This window comes from Moschus berezovskii, chromosome 20, assembly GCF_049115385.1.
Source record: "Moschus berezovskii isolate FMDL1 chromosome 20, NW_MosBer_1.0, whole genome shotgun sequence".
Classification (NCBI taxonomy): Eukaryota; Metazoa; Chordata; class Mammalia; order Artiodactyla; family Moschidae; genus Moschus; species Moschus berezovskii.
This window is the reverse complement of record NC_142479.1, coordinates 64,020,900-64,035,733: the sequence shown is the minus strand read 5'-3', so window position 1 is coordinate 64,035,733 and position 14,834 is coordinate 64,020,900. Positions and strand designations below refer to the sequence as shown.

Below are 14,834 nucleotides of genomic sequence, written 5' to 3'. Positions count from 1 at the left end.
CACTCCCACAGCCCCCATCCTGGTTTGGACACCAGCAGTCCCCTTCCTGTGGAGTGCTGTCCCCTGCCCTTCCTTTGTCAAGCTGACAGTCCTGCAAATGGAGTGGCTTGAGTGAAGTTTCTTGTTTGTAATGCTAGATCAGTTTATGTCACTCTCATGCTTAAAACTACCCCATGGCATTTCCCCCCTGCACTGCACAAGAATGCCAGACTCCATACCGCAGCCACAGGCCCCACAACCCACCCTGCCGCCCTCCTGCCTGTCCCCGATCCACTCCCTCGACTGACGACCCCCAGGATCACTCCCTCACAGTCATCCTCTCACCAGGCCCTGGCTGACCACCCACCAGACATCTTATTTCCCTGCTTGCTTGCTTTCTGCTGACTCCCACTATTCCACTGTTTTACTTGTTGATTCATTTTGTGTCCCCAACCAAACTGAAAGAAGCCAAGGACACCGTCTGTCCCCTTCACTGCCGTGTCCCCAGGACTTAGAATGGGACCTGGCAGGCAGAGCACGTTTCACAGGGACCGAGAAAGAGAGGCAGAGACAAAGAGACAGACAGGGAGAACGTGAGAGAGGGCTGCACGATGCCGGCGGCGGTCCCTCCCGACACCGCTCTCTCCGTGAGCGGTGTGACAAGGGAGGCCATCTTGCTGCTGAAACCCAACGGTGAGGTTGCCCATGCCTGTACCCTCTGGGGCTCCTTGAGGCCTGAGGAGGGCACAGCAGGCACCAATCCAGGTTGGAGCTCTGCCTGCCCCACTGCAGGAGATCCCTCAGCATGGGCAGGAAGGGGAAGAGGGGCTTCCCCAGGCTGGGGGTTCCCCATAGACATGGCCGGCCTCCTGAATCCTGAACCCACAGCCCTGGCCCCAAGGCCTCCCCAAATTATGGTCTGGAGGAAGGGGCCCCATCCGGGTGCTCTGGGACAGAGTGAGCCGGGCACAGCAACCCACAGTCGCTATGAGAGCTGAGGTGGGGACACAGGCTTCCCTGATGGAGTGAGTCGATTCTGCTCGCCACGCCTTCCAGAATGGTCCCCATCCTCCCTGGAAAGACACTTGTGCATGAAGCGGGAGGGGCATGGAGATCGAGGTCCGCTGTCCATAAAGGCAGATGCGCCCGAGGGCCAGGCCCAGGGTGGTACAGACACAGCAGCCGGGGCCGCTCCGAGGCTCGTGCACAGTCTCAGTTCAAAGATGCACAGGATAAGATCTGCTCAGTGACGTGACCCTGGGACTTTGCTCTGCTCTTCAGCGGAAAACTTCCCCCAGCACTTGCGTCTCTGGAGAACCCATCATGGGAGCCCCAGCCGTCCTCCTCGCCGTGGCCCTGGCCACCCTCCTGGCTCCAGCATCAGGGGCGCCCATCCGCCAGCAGGCCTCCCGGAACAAGCTGCTCCTGGTGTCCTTCGACGGTTTCCGCTGGAACTATGACCAGGACGTGGACACCCCCAACCTGGATGCCATGGCACTGGACGGGGTGAAAGCTCGCTACATGACCCCGGCTTTCATCACCTTGACCAGCCCCTGCCACTTCACTCTGGTCACTGGTGAGTGCTGGCCTCAGATGGGGCTTGGGGTCTTGGGGGTCAGCTGAGAAACCAGGGAACCCACAAAGCGAACCACAGCGTGGGCATGGAGCCTCGACCCAGGAGGCACACAGTGCAAGAACAAAGGTGAGGCCAGGGAAGGGACATCCTCACCGGGCAGACATGACACAGCCGAAGGGGATGTCGGGAACCCTCACTGCCGGGGGCAAGTGATGGAAGGCAGATAGAAAAACACCTGGAGGTCTCATCTTAAATGCGGACCACACCCAGGGTGGCAACCCAGGAGGGCTTCTGGCGGAGGTGAGTGTGGCCAGGATTCAGAAAGGCAGGAGAGTTGAGCCTGAGGCTGAGGCTCCGGCTCTTTCCACTGCTCACTCCCAGCCACCCTTGAACCCACCATTGCTCTATTTAGGCCGGAAGCCTAAAATCTGGGTGTCACAGAGCCACACTCCCTCCAGAGGCTGGAAGGGAGGATCCTTCCCACCTGTCCCAGCTTCCAGGGACCCAGGCGATCCTGGACTTGCGGCCTCAGCTCTCCAATCCCTGCCCCCTGTCACACGGCCATCTCCCCTCTGTGTATCTCTCCTCTTCTTGTTAAGGACACCGGTCTTTGGATTTAGGGCCCACCTGATCCGGAAGGCCCTCATCTTTTTTTTATACATAATTGTATTTATTTGTTTGTGTTTGACTGCACTGGGTCTTCATTGCTGCACGTGGGCTTTCTCTAGTTGCAGTGAGCTGTGGCTACTCCTCACTCAGGGCCGTGAGCTTCTCATTGTGGGGGCTTCTCTTGCTGCAGAGCACAGGCTCTAGGCGCCCAGGCTTCAGTAGTTGCAGCATGCAGGCTCCGTAACTGTGGCTCGCAGGGTCAGGAGTGGTGGTGGCACACAGGCTTAGCTGCTCCGCAGCATGTGGGATCTTCCCAGACTAGGGACTGAACCCATGTCCCCTGCATTGGAGGGCTTCCCTAGTAGCTCAGTCGGTAAGAATCCGCCTGCAATGCAGGAGACCCTGGTTCGATTCCTCGGTCGGGAAGATCCCCTGGAGAAGAGATAGGCTACCCACTCCAGTATTCTTGGGCTTCCCTTGTGGCTTAGCTGGAAAAGAATCTGCCCGCAATGCGGGAGATCTGGGTTCAATCCCTGGGTTGGGAAGATCCCCTGGAGAAGGGAAAGGCTACCCACTCCAGTATTACAGCCTGGAGAATTCCATAGACTGTATAGTCCACGGGGTCACAAAGAGTCGGACACGACTGAGCGATTTTCCCTTTCCCTTTCCACTGCACTGGCAGGCAGATTCTTTATCACCGTGCCACCAGGGAAGTCCCCAGGATGCCACCATCTTAACAAAACTAATGACATCTGCAAAGACCTTATTTCCAAACGAGGTCACATTCAGAGGCTCTGGGTGGACATGACTTTAAAAGTGAAAGTATCAGTCACTCAGTCGTGTCTGACTCTTTGCGACCACATGGTCTGTCCATGGAATTCTCTAGGCAAGAACACTGGAGGGGGTTGTCATTCCCTTCTCCAGGGGATCTTCCCAACCCAGGGAATGAACCCGGGTTTCCTGCATTGCAGGCAGATCTTTTTTACCATCTGAGCTGCCAGGGAAGCATGACTTTAAGGCATGTCACTCGTACAGACAGCTTATTCTCACCCCAGCATTTTCATGACCTGGCCCCCTGCCGCACGCAAGCAGAGGCTCTGGTGCTCCCTTGTGCATGTCACCTCCTTACTTACCACATGACAATGGGGCGTGTGAAGGAAGGAGGTGGACTCTTCAACACCCCTCTTTTTATACTTTCTGAACTCACATGGAGGCATTGCCATGAAAAAATATTTTTTTTTAATTTCTGAGGAACCACCATACTGCTTTTCATAGTAGCTGCGCCATTTCACATCCCGACCAACAGCGCACAAGGTTTCCAACAGAGCACAGTGCTGCTTGGGTTTCCTGTGGTTTTTAAATTTTCTTTATTTGGCTCTGTCGGGTCTTAGTTGTCGTACACCGGGTCTTCGTTACGTCATGTGGGACCTTTCATTGCAGAACAGACTCTCCAGCTGTAGCTTGAGGGCTCAGTAGCTGCGGTGCATGGGCTTAGCTGCTCTGCGGCCTGTGGGGTCTCAGTTCCCTGACCAGGGACCAAACCCACGTCCCCTGAATGGCAAGGCGGAATCTTAACTATTGGACCACCAGGGAAATCCCGAAAACAATAAGTTAAAACGACACCTTCTCTTGGTTCATTTATCTTCCTGCCTGAGATTCTATTTCATGGCTGGGCCATAATTCATTTAATTAGTTCTCTCCAGATAGCCAGCCAGGTTGCTCCCAATCTTTTGCCAAAACCAACGAGGCTGCAAATGATATCCCGGAATGTGTGTATTTACGCCTTCGTGGGAGTTCAGTGGCAGGATAAGCTACTCAAAGAGGAAGCAGAATCTCTGGGCCGGGGTATGAGGCTGTGGAGGCCCAGCCCGGCTCCCAGGGCCGCGTGTGCTTCCCCGCCCCCTGCCCTGGCTGTGCCTTCCCTCACACCACCCCCCTCTGCCATCCCACAGGCAAGTACGTCGAGAACCACGGGGTGGTTCACAACATGTTCTACAACACGAGCAGCAAGCTGAAGTGGCCCTACCACACCACACTGGGCATCCAGCAGTGGTGGGACAACGGCAGCTTGCCCATTTGGATCACTGCCCAGAGGCAGGTAATGCTGCACCCACGCCCACTTGGACAGTCGGAGGAGGCGGGAGGGGGACCTGGCCGAGCAGGCCGTGTCCATGGCATGACCACGGAACATCCACGGCAGGACCCGGGAGTTCAGTGCTCCCAGCCTGGGAGAGGTGCTGAGTGGGGCCCCATGGGAGATGGGAGCCGGGTGCCCATGAGGACCCACCAGGCTGCCCAGGCTGCCTGTCCTCCCTGGGACCCAGAGGGGTTGTTGCATCCTCCTGACTGGAGGGAAAACGGCTTTGGCACAGGTGAGAAGGGGGCCACAGGGAAAATAATGTCACTCCACTAACAGGCAGGGAACAATGAAATGGCTTCATCCTGGTTCCCCTCTCAGGGCCTGGCAGTCGAATTCTAAAGGGTGAAAGATAAGAGTAAGAGGTGGGTCATGCCAGTGAATAGCCCAGAACCCCAGCCTCTTGCAATGCTCTGGGCTTCCTGACAACAAACTCAAATGGATGATTTCAAGGTGAGCCCAGAAGAAACTTCACAGGCAGGGTGTCCAACTCATATCTGAGTCCCCTCACTTCAGAAGGAGCTACCAGACACCAGGCTTGCTTGCAGAAAGTGTAGCCGAGAACTGACATCTCAGGGTGGACATGATGACCTGAGGCAGTGGACAGATGGCGGCAAGGACAGATGGATCTGTAAACAAAACAGCAACTGGGTTATGGAGAGACAGACAGGCGGCCGGGTTGAAGGCTAGAAGGGCAGGCAATGGAGGGGCCGATGGACGCGTGGCAGGAGAGGCCGGGCTGCAGGTCGGAAGGGAGAGCTCACAGAGCAGCGCTGTGACCTACAGCCACAGTGAAGATGAGGACACAGCATATCTGGGGACACTTTTATATCCACCATCTCATTAGTGCTGAGTCCACTGGGCACATGCTCTCTCCTCTATAAAATCAGTATCAGCCCTAATAAGATAAGATAAGAGCTATGAAAGGTCTTTCAGAAAATACGAAGGCCTGGGGCTGCAGTCAGGAGCAGGGATGGGTGAGCCAGCAGTCCGGGGGCAGGCAGTCGGGGCAGATGTTTCAGCAGGGGACAAGCGGGAGAAGGCCCATGGCCCTGATGCCACCTTCCCCCCACAGGGCCTGAAGACCGGTTCCTTCTTCTACCCCGGCGGGAATGTCACCTACCAAGGCGAGGCCGTGACGCTGAGCCGGAAGGAAGGCATCCTACACAACTACAAGGACGAAGCAGAGTGGAGGGCCAACATCGACACGGTGATGAAGTGGTTCACGGACGAGGGCCTGGACCTGGTCACCCTCTACTTTGGAGAGCCAGACTCCACGGGCCACAGGTACGGCCCCGAGTCCCAGGAGAGGAAGGAGATGGTGATGCAGGTGGACAGGACCGTGGGCTACCTCCGGGACAGCATCAGGAAGAGCGGCCTGGAGAGCAGCCTCAACCTGCTCATCGTGTCCGACCACGGCATGACCACCGTCAACAAGACGGCCAGCGACCTGGTGGAGTTCCACAAGTTCTCCAACTTCAGCTTCCAGGACATTGAGTTTGAACTCCTAGACTACGGACCAAACGGGATGCTGCTCCCCAAGGAAGGAATGCTGGAGAAGGTGTACGAGGCCCTCAAGGACGCCCACCCCAGACTCCATGTCTACAAGAAGGAGTTCTTCCCCAAATCCCTCCACTACGCCAATCACTCCCGGATCACCCCTCTGCTTATGTACAGCGACCCGGGTTACGTCATCCACGGGGTGAGTTCCAGGGTGCAGGCACATCTCTGCCCTGCTGAGTCTCTCTCTGGTTCTGTAAAAAGCACTCCCCTGTTTCTAGTCAGACCCCAACTTGAGGTGTGTCAGCCTCCAAAGGGACACACCCACACGATGCGGCGGGAGTTGGGGTGTGTACATGCATTGCGTACCTGTGTGCATGGGTGTGCATGCATACATGTGTTTGCGTGTGCACGCGCGTGGATAGGGTAAAGCGGGAAGGCTAGCTGTGAGAGTGACACAGAAGAGGTGAGAGAGCTCAGGGAGGCTGAGAGGGAAGCAATATGCAGGGCAGTGGCAGGATTCTAGGAAAGGAAGTACTGACGTGTGGGCACCCAGCCATGGAAAGGAGCCCAGAGCGTGTCCTTGGCTGAAGCTCCGCCCCCTTGACGTGGGTCCCCATTCATGTCTCCGGGTCTTCACTGAGGCTTCTTCTTTAGGCCACTGATCTTTGGGGCTGAGAACTCAGAGACACGGAGGCTCAGAATCTTTCCCACCCACCCCTCCCGCATTTGAACTCCCTTCAGCGGTCCTCTGCAACCCAGGGCCCGGCAGGTGGTGCTCCTGGAGAGGGTGGGGTGGGCTGGGAGGGTCAGCACAAACTCACTCAGGACCCTCCCTCCTGGCAGAGAGTGAACGTGCAGTTCAACAACGGGGAGCACGGCTTCAACAATGAGGTCATGAACATGAAGACCATCTTCCGGGCCGTGGGCCCCAGCTTTAAGAAGGGCCTGGAGGTGGAGCCCTTCGAGAGCGTCCACGTGTACGAGCTCATGTGCAAACTGCTGGGCATCATGCCAGAGGCCAACGATGGGCTCCTCAGCACCCTGCTGCCTATTCTCCAGGAGACCAACGACAGTGTCCTCAGCACCCAGACACCCACACTCAGCCCCTCGCTGACCACGACCTCCTCAGGTGTGCCTCCAGGCAGCTGTAGGGGATGGGGGCCTGCAGCGCCATAACCAGGCTGCCCCGCCAGCCAGTTGGTGTCGCCTGCTCCTTCCTTTCCCTGGATCCTGGGAACATCTGGAGTCCCTGACATCCCCACGGCACCTGACACCCGCATCTCAGCTGCACAGGCGGGAGAGCCAGTGGGCTTGAGCAGCCTTGTTTAGGATGGGGAGGCTGAGGGCCAGAGAAGCTGGCAGTTTGCCCACTGGACAGGCCACCTCCAGGCTCCATGGCCACGTGAGGACTCCTTCCTGGAGTCTTCCTCTGTCAGCCTCCCCAACACACATCCTCGCCCCAACCCTGACCCATCTCAGGGGCAGAGGTCACCCAGGAGCTGGCAAGGTGGCAGCTCTTGGGGGCACCTGCCTGGGGATGGGCAGGCCTCGCTGGGCAGGGGCTGTGAGGGGCCACACTGAACACAAGCCAGGAGGCCCGTGCAGCTGGGGCAGGTGAACAAGGCGGGGGGTGATGAAACCAGGGAGCTTGTGGGGGCGGCCTGGGGACACCGCGCCTGCCCTGAAAGAGTCAGGGTGAGGGACACGCTCCCATTTGTCTCATTCACTAATCCTCTGACTTTCCTTAGGGTCTGCCCTCCTGCCAAGCGGCTGGCCTCCCTTGGTGACGGGACTGCTGGTGGCTGCAACTCTCCTGGTCAAGGTCGCATAACACCCACTGGTGAAAGTCAGAGGCCCAGGAGGTGGAGATGTGAGGAAGTTGGAGTCATTCTGCACCCCTGGGCCCCTCCCTGCACCCGCCCTGTGCCCTCCCAGGTCCAGTTGAGGGTCCGGAATTCCCACAGGGGGCCTCCTCAGTCTCCGCTTGACACGGGTGCCTCCGTGCACTGTGTGTCCCCACCCAAATTCCCTCTACTCCCTCCCTCCAGGCCTGTCTGCTTCATCTCCTCCACTTTCATCTCCTCCACCTTCCCCTGCCCCATCCCAACATACAACTGTCCTTCCAGGCCCTTCTCTTCCAGGAAGCCTCCAGAAGCTGCAAACAGGGTCTAAGCCTATTCCTGCTATGATGATCTACTGGATATAGATGGGCCTGTCTCCTCAGAAGACAAGGGACCAGGCCTACGTGCCTCCATGTCCCCACAGCCCCAGCCCAGGCTTGGCCATGATGATGCTGGCAATCTGATCCTTGCCCAGGTTTAGATCTCTGGGGGCATACTCTGGTTCACTGGCCCACTGTCCCCAGACTCCCAAGATGCCCCCATTCCTTCCCTCCCACTCCCTCTCCTTCAACCCCCTTTCCACCTCCTCCCCTCCTGTCACACAGAACCACCCCCGTGGCAGCAGGGGGCAGGGAGGGGGGCCTGGATGGGGAAAGGGGTCACCAAGTACGCGGTGATGGGGAGGGGGTGCCCGAGCGCCCACTTGGGAAGATGCAGCAGGCCTGGTGGTGGTTGCAATAGGACTGAAGCCTCAAACACTCAGAGCCCAAACTCCAGTTCCAGTGGGCAATGAGGAGGCTCTACCCTGGAGCTCCCAGCCCTGAGGCCGCACGCCTCCGGTCCAGTGGCCATCTCCATCTGAGCTGACCAGGTCCTGCACCCAGGCCACCAGGAGTACACCGCCAGGCACAAAGCACAGATGGGAATAAAGGACCCCACTGGCTAGTACCAAAACACAGTGACCAATGTGGGTGCAACTTTTTATTCTAAAGCCTGCTGGTTTCTTAGAGCCTTCCCACTTGGATCCAGGGTAAAATAAAACCCTAGTTTCGTAGGAGGCTGACAAACACAGGGGAACCTACCCATTCTTGTTGGGAATGGGCCCTGGTTGGACTGCCAGCAAAAGCTGGTAAAGGGTGGGCTCCCCATTAAAAAGCAAAGGGGGGATGAGAACTAATAGGAAACCAGAACTCTATGCCACATTGCTCAGCTAAAAAGAAAATGCTGCAAATGTAGAGTGCCATTGTAGGGGAGGGGAGGGGGTATGTGTGTGTGTGTAGTAAGTCTACACATAAGACATATCCTTGGAGAAGTTTCGAGAAAAGGTGAGCTATTGACTGGCTTCAGCGGGGACCTGCGTGGCCAGGCCAGGAGCAGGGGCCAATGTCCAACACCTAGTGCCTTGGACACTGTCAGTACTGAGCCACTTCAGGGACTGTGCATTCATAGCAGCTTTCAAGAGCATGGCCTTTGGAGTCAGACCGAGTACTGCTCCCGTTTGTCCCCATGGCCTAAGAGAGTAGTTTACCTCCCCCAGCCTCAGTTTCCTCATCTGGAAAAATGGGATAATGAGGAGGTGTCCACGTCTCTGAGGTTAACCCAGGAAGAAGCACCGAGGCAGGTGGTTCTTAGATAGTAGCCACAGGGATAATTAAAACCCTACTATGGGAGATGCTAAAGTTGTCAAATTCAGCCCTTGCATATAAATCCAGCTGTAACAATGAGAGACACATTCTTTGAAAGATGGGTTTGTCAGGATCTGCCTATTCCTTGTCTATGGATCCCTCTTCTCCCTTGCCCAGGCCTCTTGCTTCCACCTGCAATTTGATCCCCATCTCCGTCTGCGGGATCCATCCCAACCTGCCCTCCACAGCTGCCTAAGCACCAGCCTGGGGCTGGAGTCCTGCCTGACCGGAAAGGCCCTGCAATCCCTGGCCCTGCATCCCATAGTTGTCCTGGAAGGACTGCCCCACCCCCACCACGTGCAGCCCTACTGAGATACCCAGGCCCTCCTGACTGCTCACACCAGCTTTTGAATCTGGACAGGCCCAAATCAGGCTGGAGGGAACCGGTGGGTGGGGCATCCCTTCGCATCCATGTGCATGGAGCAGTGAGCGCTCAGAGATGCCAGCGTAACCGCCATGACCCCCATCTCCAAGAGGCACCCAACCTTTCACCAAGAGCCCACAACAACCATGGTCAGGCTAGCCTACTTTCTAGGGAGAGCCAACAGATATTCTGAGAATCACTCTCGATCGGCTTTTTCAAACAGAAAAGAAAAAGAGAGAGAAAAGAGAGAAAAATCATCTGGCCTGGCCCACATTAAGTATTCTGCTACCGCAGATGTCTGTCCTCCCCAAAGCACCCCCAAAAAGTCCCGGTGGTTGACTAACACTGAATAAGCTTCTTGCATCAGGAACAATGGGAGCTGAGGCAGGCTGCGAGCAGTGGGCTGATTCCCATCTGTGCAGCTGGGGGTGGACTGGGGGTTGGGGATACCACCCTAAGCAGATGATGGGTTCAAACAGCTCCCGAACTCTGAGACTCACTAACTCAACACTCTGCAGCCCTGGACAGGTTCTCACGTCTGGGCCTCAGTTTCCTCCTCTGTAAAATCAGAACCAATAGCAGCACCTGTCTAATGAGGTGGTCTCAATGATGAAATTAGTGTTTGCAAACTCCTTAAAACAGGGCCTGGCCCACGGAAGGCCCACGTGTTACGTTTTAGGAGGTATCGCAGAGTGAGAAAGTCACAGCGCCTCCATTTCCATCTCCAAGCCTTCTTGTTTCTCCAGCAGAAAGTTTCTGCTTGCTGATACTAAATCTTAAACACCTTCCTCTGTAGCATAGAGAGAAGACCCAGGCTCAGAGCTCTAGTGGCAACCGTGTCAGGGCGGAGGGTTACAACCCTGTTGTTATTTGCCTTATATTTGTTTTTATGATCACCTTTAGCTGGGGTGAATGCTACTGATTTTCCATTTGTGTCTGTTATTTTCTAAGATTTTTCCTTTTAAAAGTAACTTAAGTGAAAGGGAATGAGTTGATTTAAAGAAAGATGCTGACTGACAGACACAACCAAACAAAAATAATAAAGGAGGTTTTCCAGAGTCAGGATAACCACACTGGTTGTCCACGCCCCTCCCGCCTGCCCTCCCTTCCCACAGCGTGGCCAGCCCAGGATGCTTCTGGAGGGCAGCACTCAGCCTCCACCTCCCCAAGGCCAGTGTCCAAAGTCTGCCCCCTCAACCCCTCCACAGAAGTACACTGGATTTCCACCATGCCCTGCACCCTTCTCAGTACCTATCAGAGGAGTTCAGGACTCCACGGAAAACTAATGTTTCAGTTCTCTGTACAAAGTTCATTTTACTATTAGCCTGACTAAAAGGGTCTGGAGAAAACCCCAGCTGAAACAAAGCCATGCACTGCATTCCCGAGCCACGTGGACATGACTGGGGACTTTCTTACATATCAGCCACACACAACTTCCTGTTTTCTCAGAGCCTTTGTTGAATTTGGCCAGTCCAGCTGCTGGCAGTAATGGATGAAACGTTCCCGAGTAATGACCGGGTAGTTCATGCCTGGCTGGGTGTATGATTGGGACACTGAAAGCCCCCTTTGTCAAGAAGCCCATTCTTTAGAGTCAGCCCTGCACCCTGTCACCAGGAGGCGGCGCTCTTGAGCTCCTCAACACCTCCTGAAGTCTTTCTCAAGCAGCTTCTGAAATTGAGAGGAATTCCGAACCTCCTGTTACTCCAACTTCTACTCCTCCTTCTCTGAAATAGCTGCACTCCTTCTCAGACCAGCCTTGGGGATGTGGCCAAGAAGTATGCTTCATCAAGTTTTAGATGGATCCCCAAGCAAAACACAGGATGTTCAGAAAAAAGAGCTAGAACTTTCCCCACTAGGTTTGTTTTAGAATCCCATGATGGGAGGGATCATGTAGCCCCATATTTAGCACAAGGGTCACCTCAGATCAGTGCTTCTCACATTGGTAGGTCTGGAAGTGGCCTGAGAATTTACGTTTCTCACTAGTTCCCAGGTGATTCTGATGCTGCTGGCCCTGGCGCTACACTTGAGCATCTTTGCACTAGATTAAGGTTATGAATGAAAGAAAGTGATCTAGTCCAACCTCTTCCCGTTACACAGGATAAGAACTGAGGTGGCATCGCCCACCGGCTGGCTCTGAACAGAGGTGGGAGGGGAGCACAGGTATATCAAGGCTAGGAGGCCTGGCCAGTCTTTACCCACAAAGGCTCTACTGGATGGGAGTGAAGTCTGCTTTCCAGAACCTGTGAGCTGCTCCCCTCTCCACTGAAGAGAAGCCTGTGCCAAACACCGGGCCTCCCTTCAGCCCTTCCCAGGTTTTTCATTTGTCCTGGGACCCAACAGGAGCACCTGTGGGTCATAAAACCCGATAACTGCTTGTGAGGCTCCCGGCCACCTTTAGAACGCGGGGGTTCGTCTCCCCTGAGCAGGATCCGAAGCGCCAAAGACCTGCTGCGCCTTCACACCTGGAAGCATCAAGGGCTTTGTGAACAGAACTCGCTGGGAGGTGAGACAGCAGGAATCCTTCGGGCCCCGCCCCAGGCCTGCCGAGCACCTGAGTAAGGACCCCGGGTTGCCCAGGCATGCCGGGGAACCGAGAAGGCGGCGTGTGCAGTACCCAACCTGGACGCCTCATCAGATGCCTCCTCCACCCGCCCCCAGCCCACCTCCGCCGCGGGAGCATCTGTTGCCATGGTTACCTGCCGCACTCGGTCCAGCCCGAGCTGGTGGTCCTGCGCGCAGCAGGCAGAAGTCTGCTGAGCCCCAAGCTGGGAGCGCAGCCCAAACCAGATGGGACGCGAACCCGGAGCGCTGCAAATGCTCGCTGTACACAAGCAACTGCCACGCTCCACACTCATCTCACCCGCACGCAGCATGTAACATGTCCCACCCTCTACACACACCCCACATACACACAAAGCGCGCCATACACACGCAGACACACTCCATACGTGTTGAGCACACTGCATGCACCTCATACAAAACACCATCTTACCCCATATCCCAGCCACATACGCATAAATACACGGACAACATACACACGCGCGCGCGCGCGCACACACACACACACTCGCTCGGGACCGGGACGTCAGAGGATACGCGCTCCGAACAGGCGCCCCCACCCCCAATGCCCGCAGGTACAGCCCGCGGCCGGGTAGCACCCTTGCCCGCGCACGCGCGGCAAGCTGGTGCGCCCCTCCCTTTTGTGATCGGTGGGCAGCGGGTTCCTTGACTCTCTCTGCAGTTCGACCTTGACGGATCACTTCAGCGGCAGAGCAGCAGCCTGGGGCGCGCACCCCAGGTGGGACGGTCTGCGCCGTGACCCCGGACCCCCCTACTCCTTATCCCGCCCGGAGCGCCATCGCCCCCGCATCTGCTAATGGCCAGAGCGCAGCGGGCGGGCCTGAGGCCGTCTGGGTCTGGTCGCCCGGGGGCGCGTTTCCAGGGGGAGCTTCCAAGAGGCTGAGCCTGGGGGCCCCCACCACCGCCAGTGCAGGGACGCCGCCGCCTCACCCCATCACACCTCCGGAGGTTGTCCTTCCTTCCATCCCACAAGGCAAGAGGCGAAGGAAGGTGGTGAATCTCCCGGCAGGAGAGAGACCAAGGCCACTCGCGTAACCCCACTGCCGAGACAGCAAGTCGCTAAAGCCGGGAGTCTTTAACATCGAGGAGAATTTAATCTGGTCATTTTTGTTTTGTTATGTTTTTGATGATAAATCACTGTGACTTTTGGCTTAAATCTCCAAGAAGTTCAAAAACAAAACTATCCCATTACCATGCATAAATTTTATATGAACAAGTTTTCTCATGGTCTAGACCAATAAAAATGAAAAACAGGGATGGAATTGATTCTGAACCACGTCTGAGATAATAAGTAATATTCACCCAACAACACGTGAACCATTTGAAAACATACAGCCCTGTTCATCTCATTAAGAGATGCAGTCCAGCGACTAACTTTTATATGTATATCATAAATATATACCGCAATTTTAATATGCTTTGGTTGGTTTGAGGAGTCGATTAATTGTATAAATCACTCAACCCAGAGTAATTTTTAATACTGAGAGTCTTAGAGTCACAGGAAATAAAATATTTTAAATTTAAATTATGGACATGTTTTTGTTGCAGAGACCTATGCTTGAGTGACTAGTGAATTACTGTCAAACATAAAAAATGCTTTCATTAAAATAAAATTCAGTGGAAGAAGTGATAAGTGGAGGAGAAAAGAACCAAGGAGAATTTGCCCACATCTTTGGTATCATGAGGCCACACTGGTTACATTTTGTTTGATACATTTAAAAGAATGGCCCAAGGAATCCAGCGGCAGATGCATTTAGAAAAAGAAAGTTTTCTTAAAGAGTAAAGAAAAGGCAGACTTCAGAAGTACCAGCTCACCAAATCCAAAGAGCCATCAAGTATTTAAAAGGGGGAAAAAATCACAAGAAAACCAAGGTCACCAAATTTACACGTCTGTCCTGAGTGGGCCAAGAACTGCTTTCTCATGTGATATTGCTAATTCTAAATGTCTGGACACATGACAGGAAGAGCAAAGGTCAGGGCTAAAAGTCTTGTTGTTATCGAATAGAGTTGAGGTTCACAGGAAATAGGCAAAGTGTGATCATTTGGATACTATGATTTTTATCTTAAGGTGCGAAGTTGCTTTCTGGGTTTGTTTTTGTCAGAGGAACGTGATTGATGATCTTGGAAACAAGACAAAATGTCAGGTTCTGTTTCTCTAGAGGGAGGAACCGTTTTACTTTTGAGTCAAAATGGACAATACCCCGGAAATCACACCCTTTGCAACCTTAACAAACCTCATGATGAAGAACAACAGATATCCTAATAAAAAGGTACCACAGGGGCACGACTTTTCCAAGTTCTTTTAGGATTTATGTGGACAAAGTAGCTTAAAGGCCATTCACCCAGTTCGACTCCCTTCTGGACAGATTTGTCTGCTGTTGCACAGAGTGTTGGTAAAGTGCAAGGGAGCCTCGGCAAATGACTGGGCAGCACACGGAGAGACACTCAACATCACCATCATCACAGAAATCAAATCAAAACCACACTGAGACACAACTTCTCCCCATTGGATGACTATAATTTAAAAAAAAAAAAAAAGGAAAATAAGAAATGTTAGTAA

The 14,834-nt window shown here is 54.5% G+C and overlaps 1 protein-coding gene across 2 annotated transcripts; it reads left to right on the top strand.

Annotated features, from left to right (window-relative positions):
• The first annotated feature begins 1,302 nt into the window (after positions 1-1,302).
• On the top strand, positions 1,303-7,635 carry ENPP7 (ectonucleotide pyrophosphatase/phosphodiesterase 7). 2 transcript variants are annotated; one of them, XM_088828572.1, is made up of 5 exons: positions 1,303-1,555; positions 4,117-4,262; positions 5,377-6,003; positions 6,648-6,865; positions 7,551-7,635. In XM_088828572.1, the coding sequence occupies exons 1-5, from the start codon at positions 1,303-1,305 to the stop codon at positions 7,633-7,635; spliced, it is 1,329 nt and encodes a 442-aa protein (XP_088684698.1). The 2 variants fall into 2 exon arrangements, with proteins under 2 accessions (XP_088684698.1, XP_055254822.2); XM_055398847.2 differs by having other exon boundaries at positions 6,648-6,933; positions 7,553-7,635.
• Positions 7,636-14,834: the final 7,199 nt, after the last annotated feature.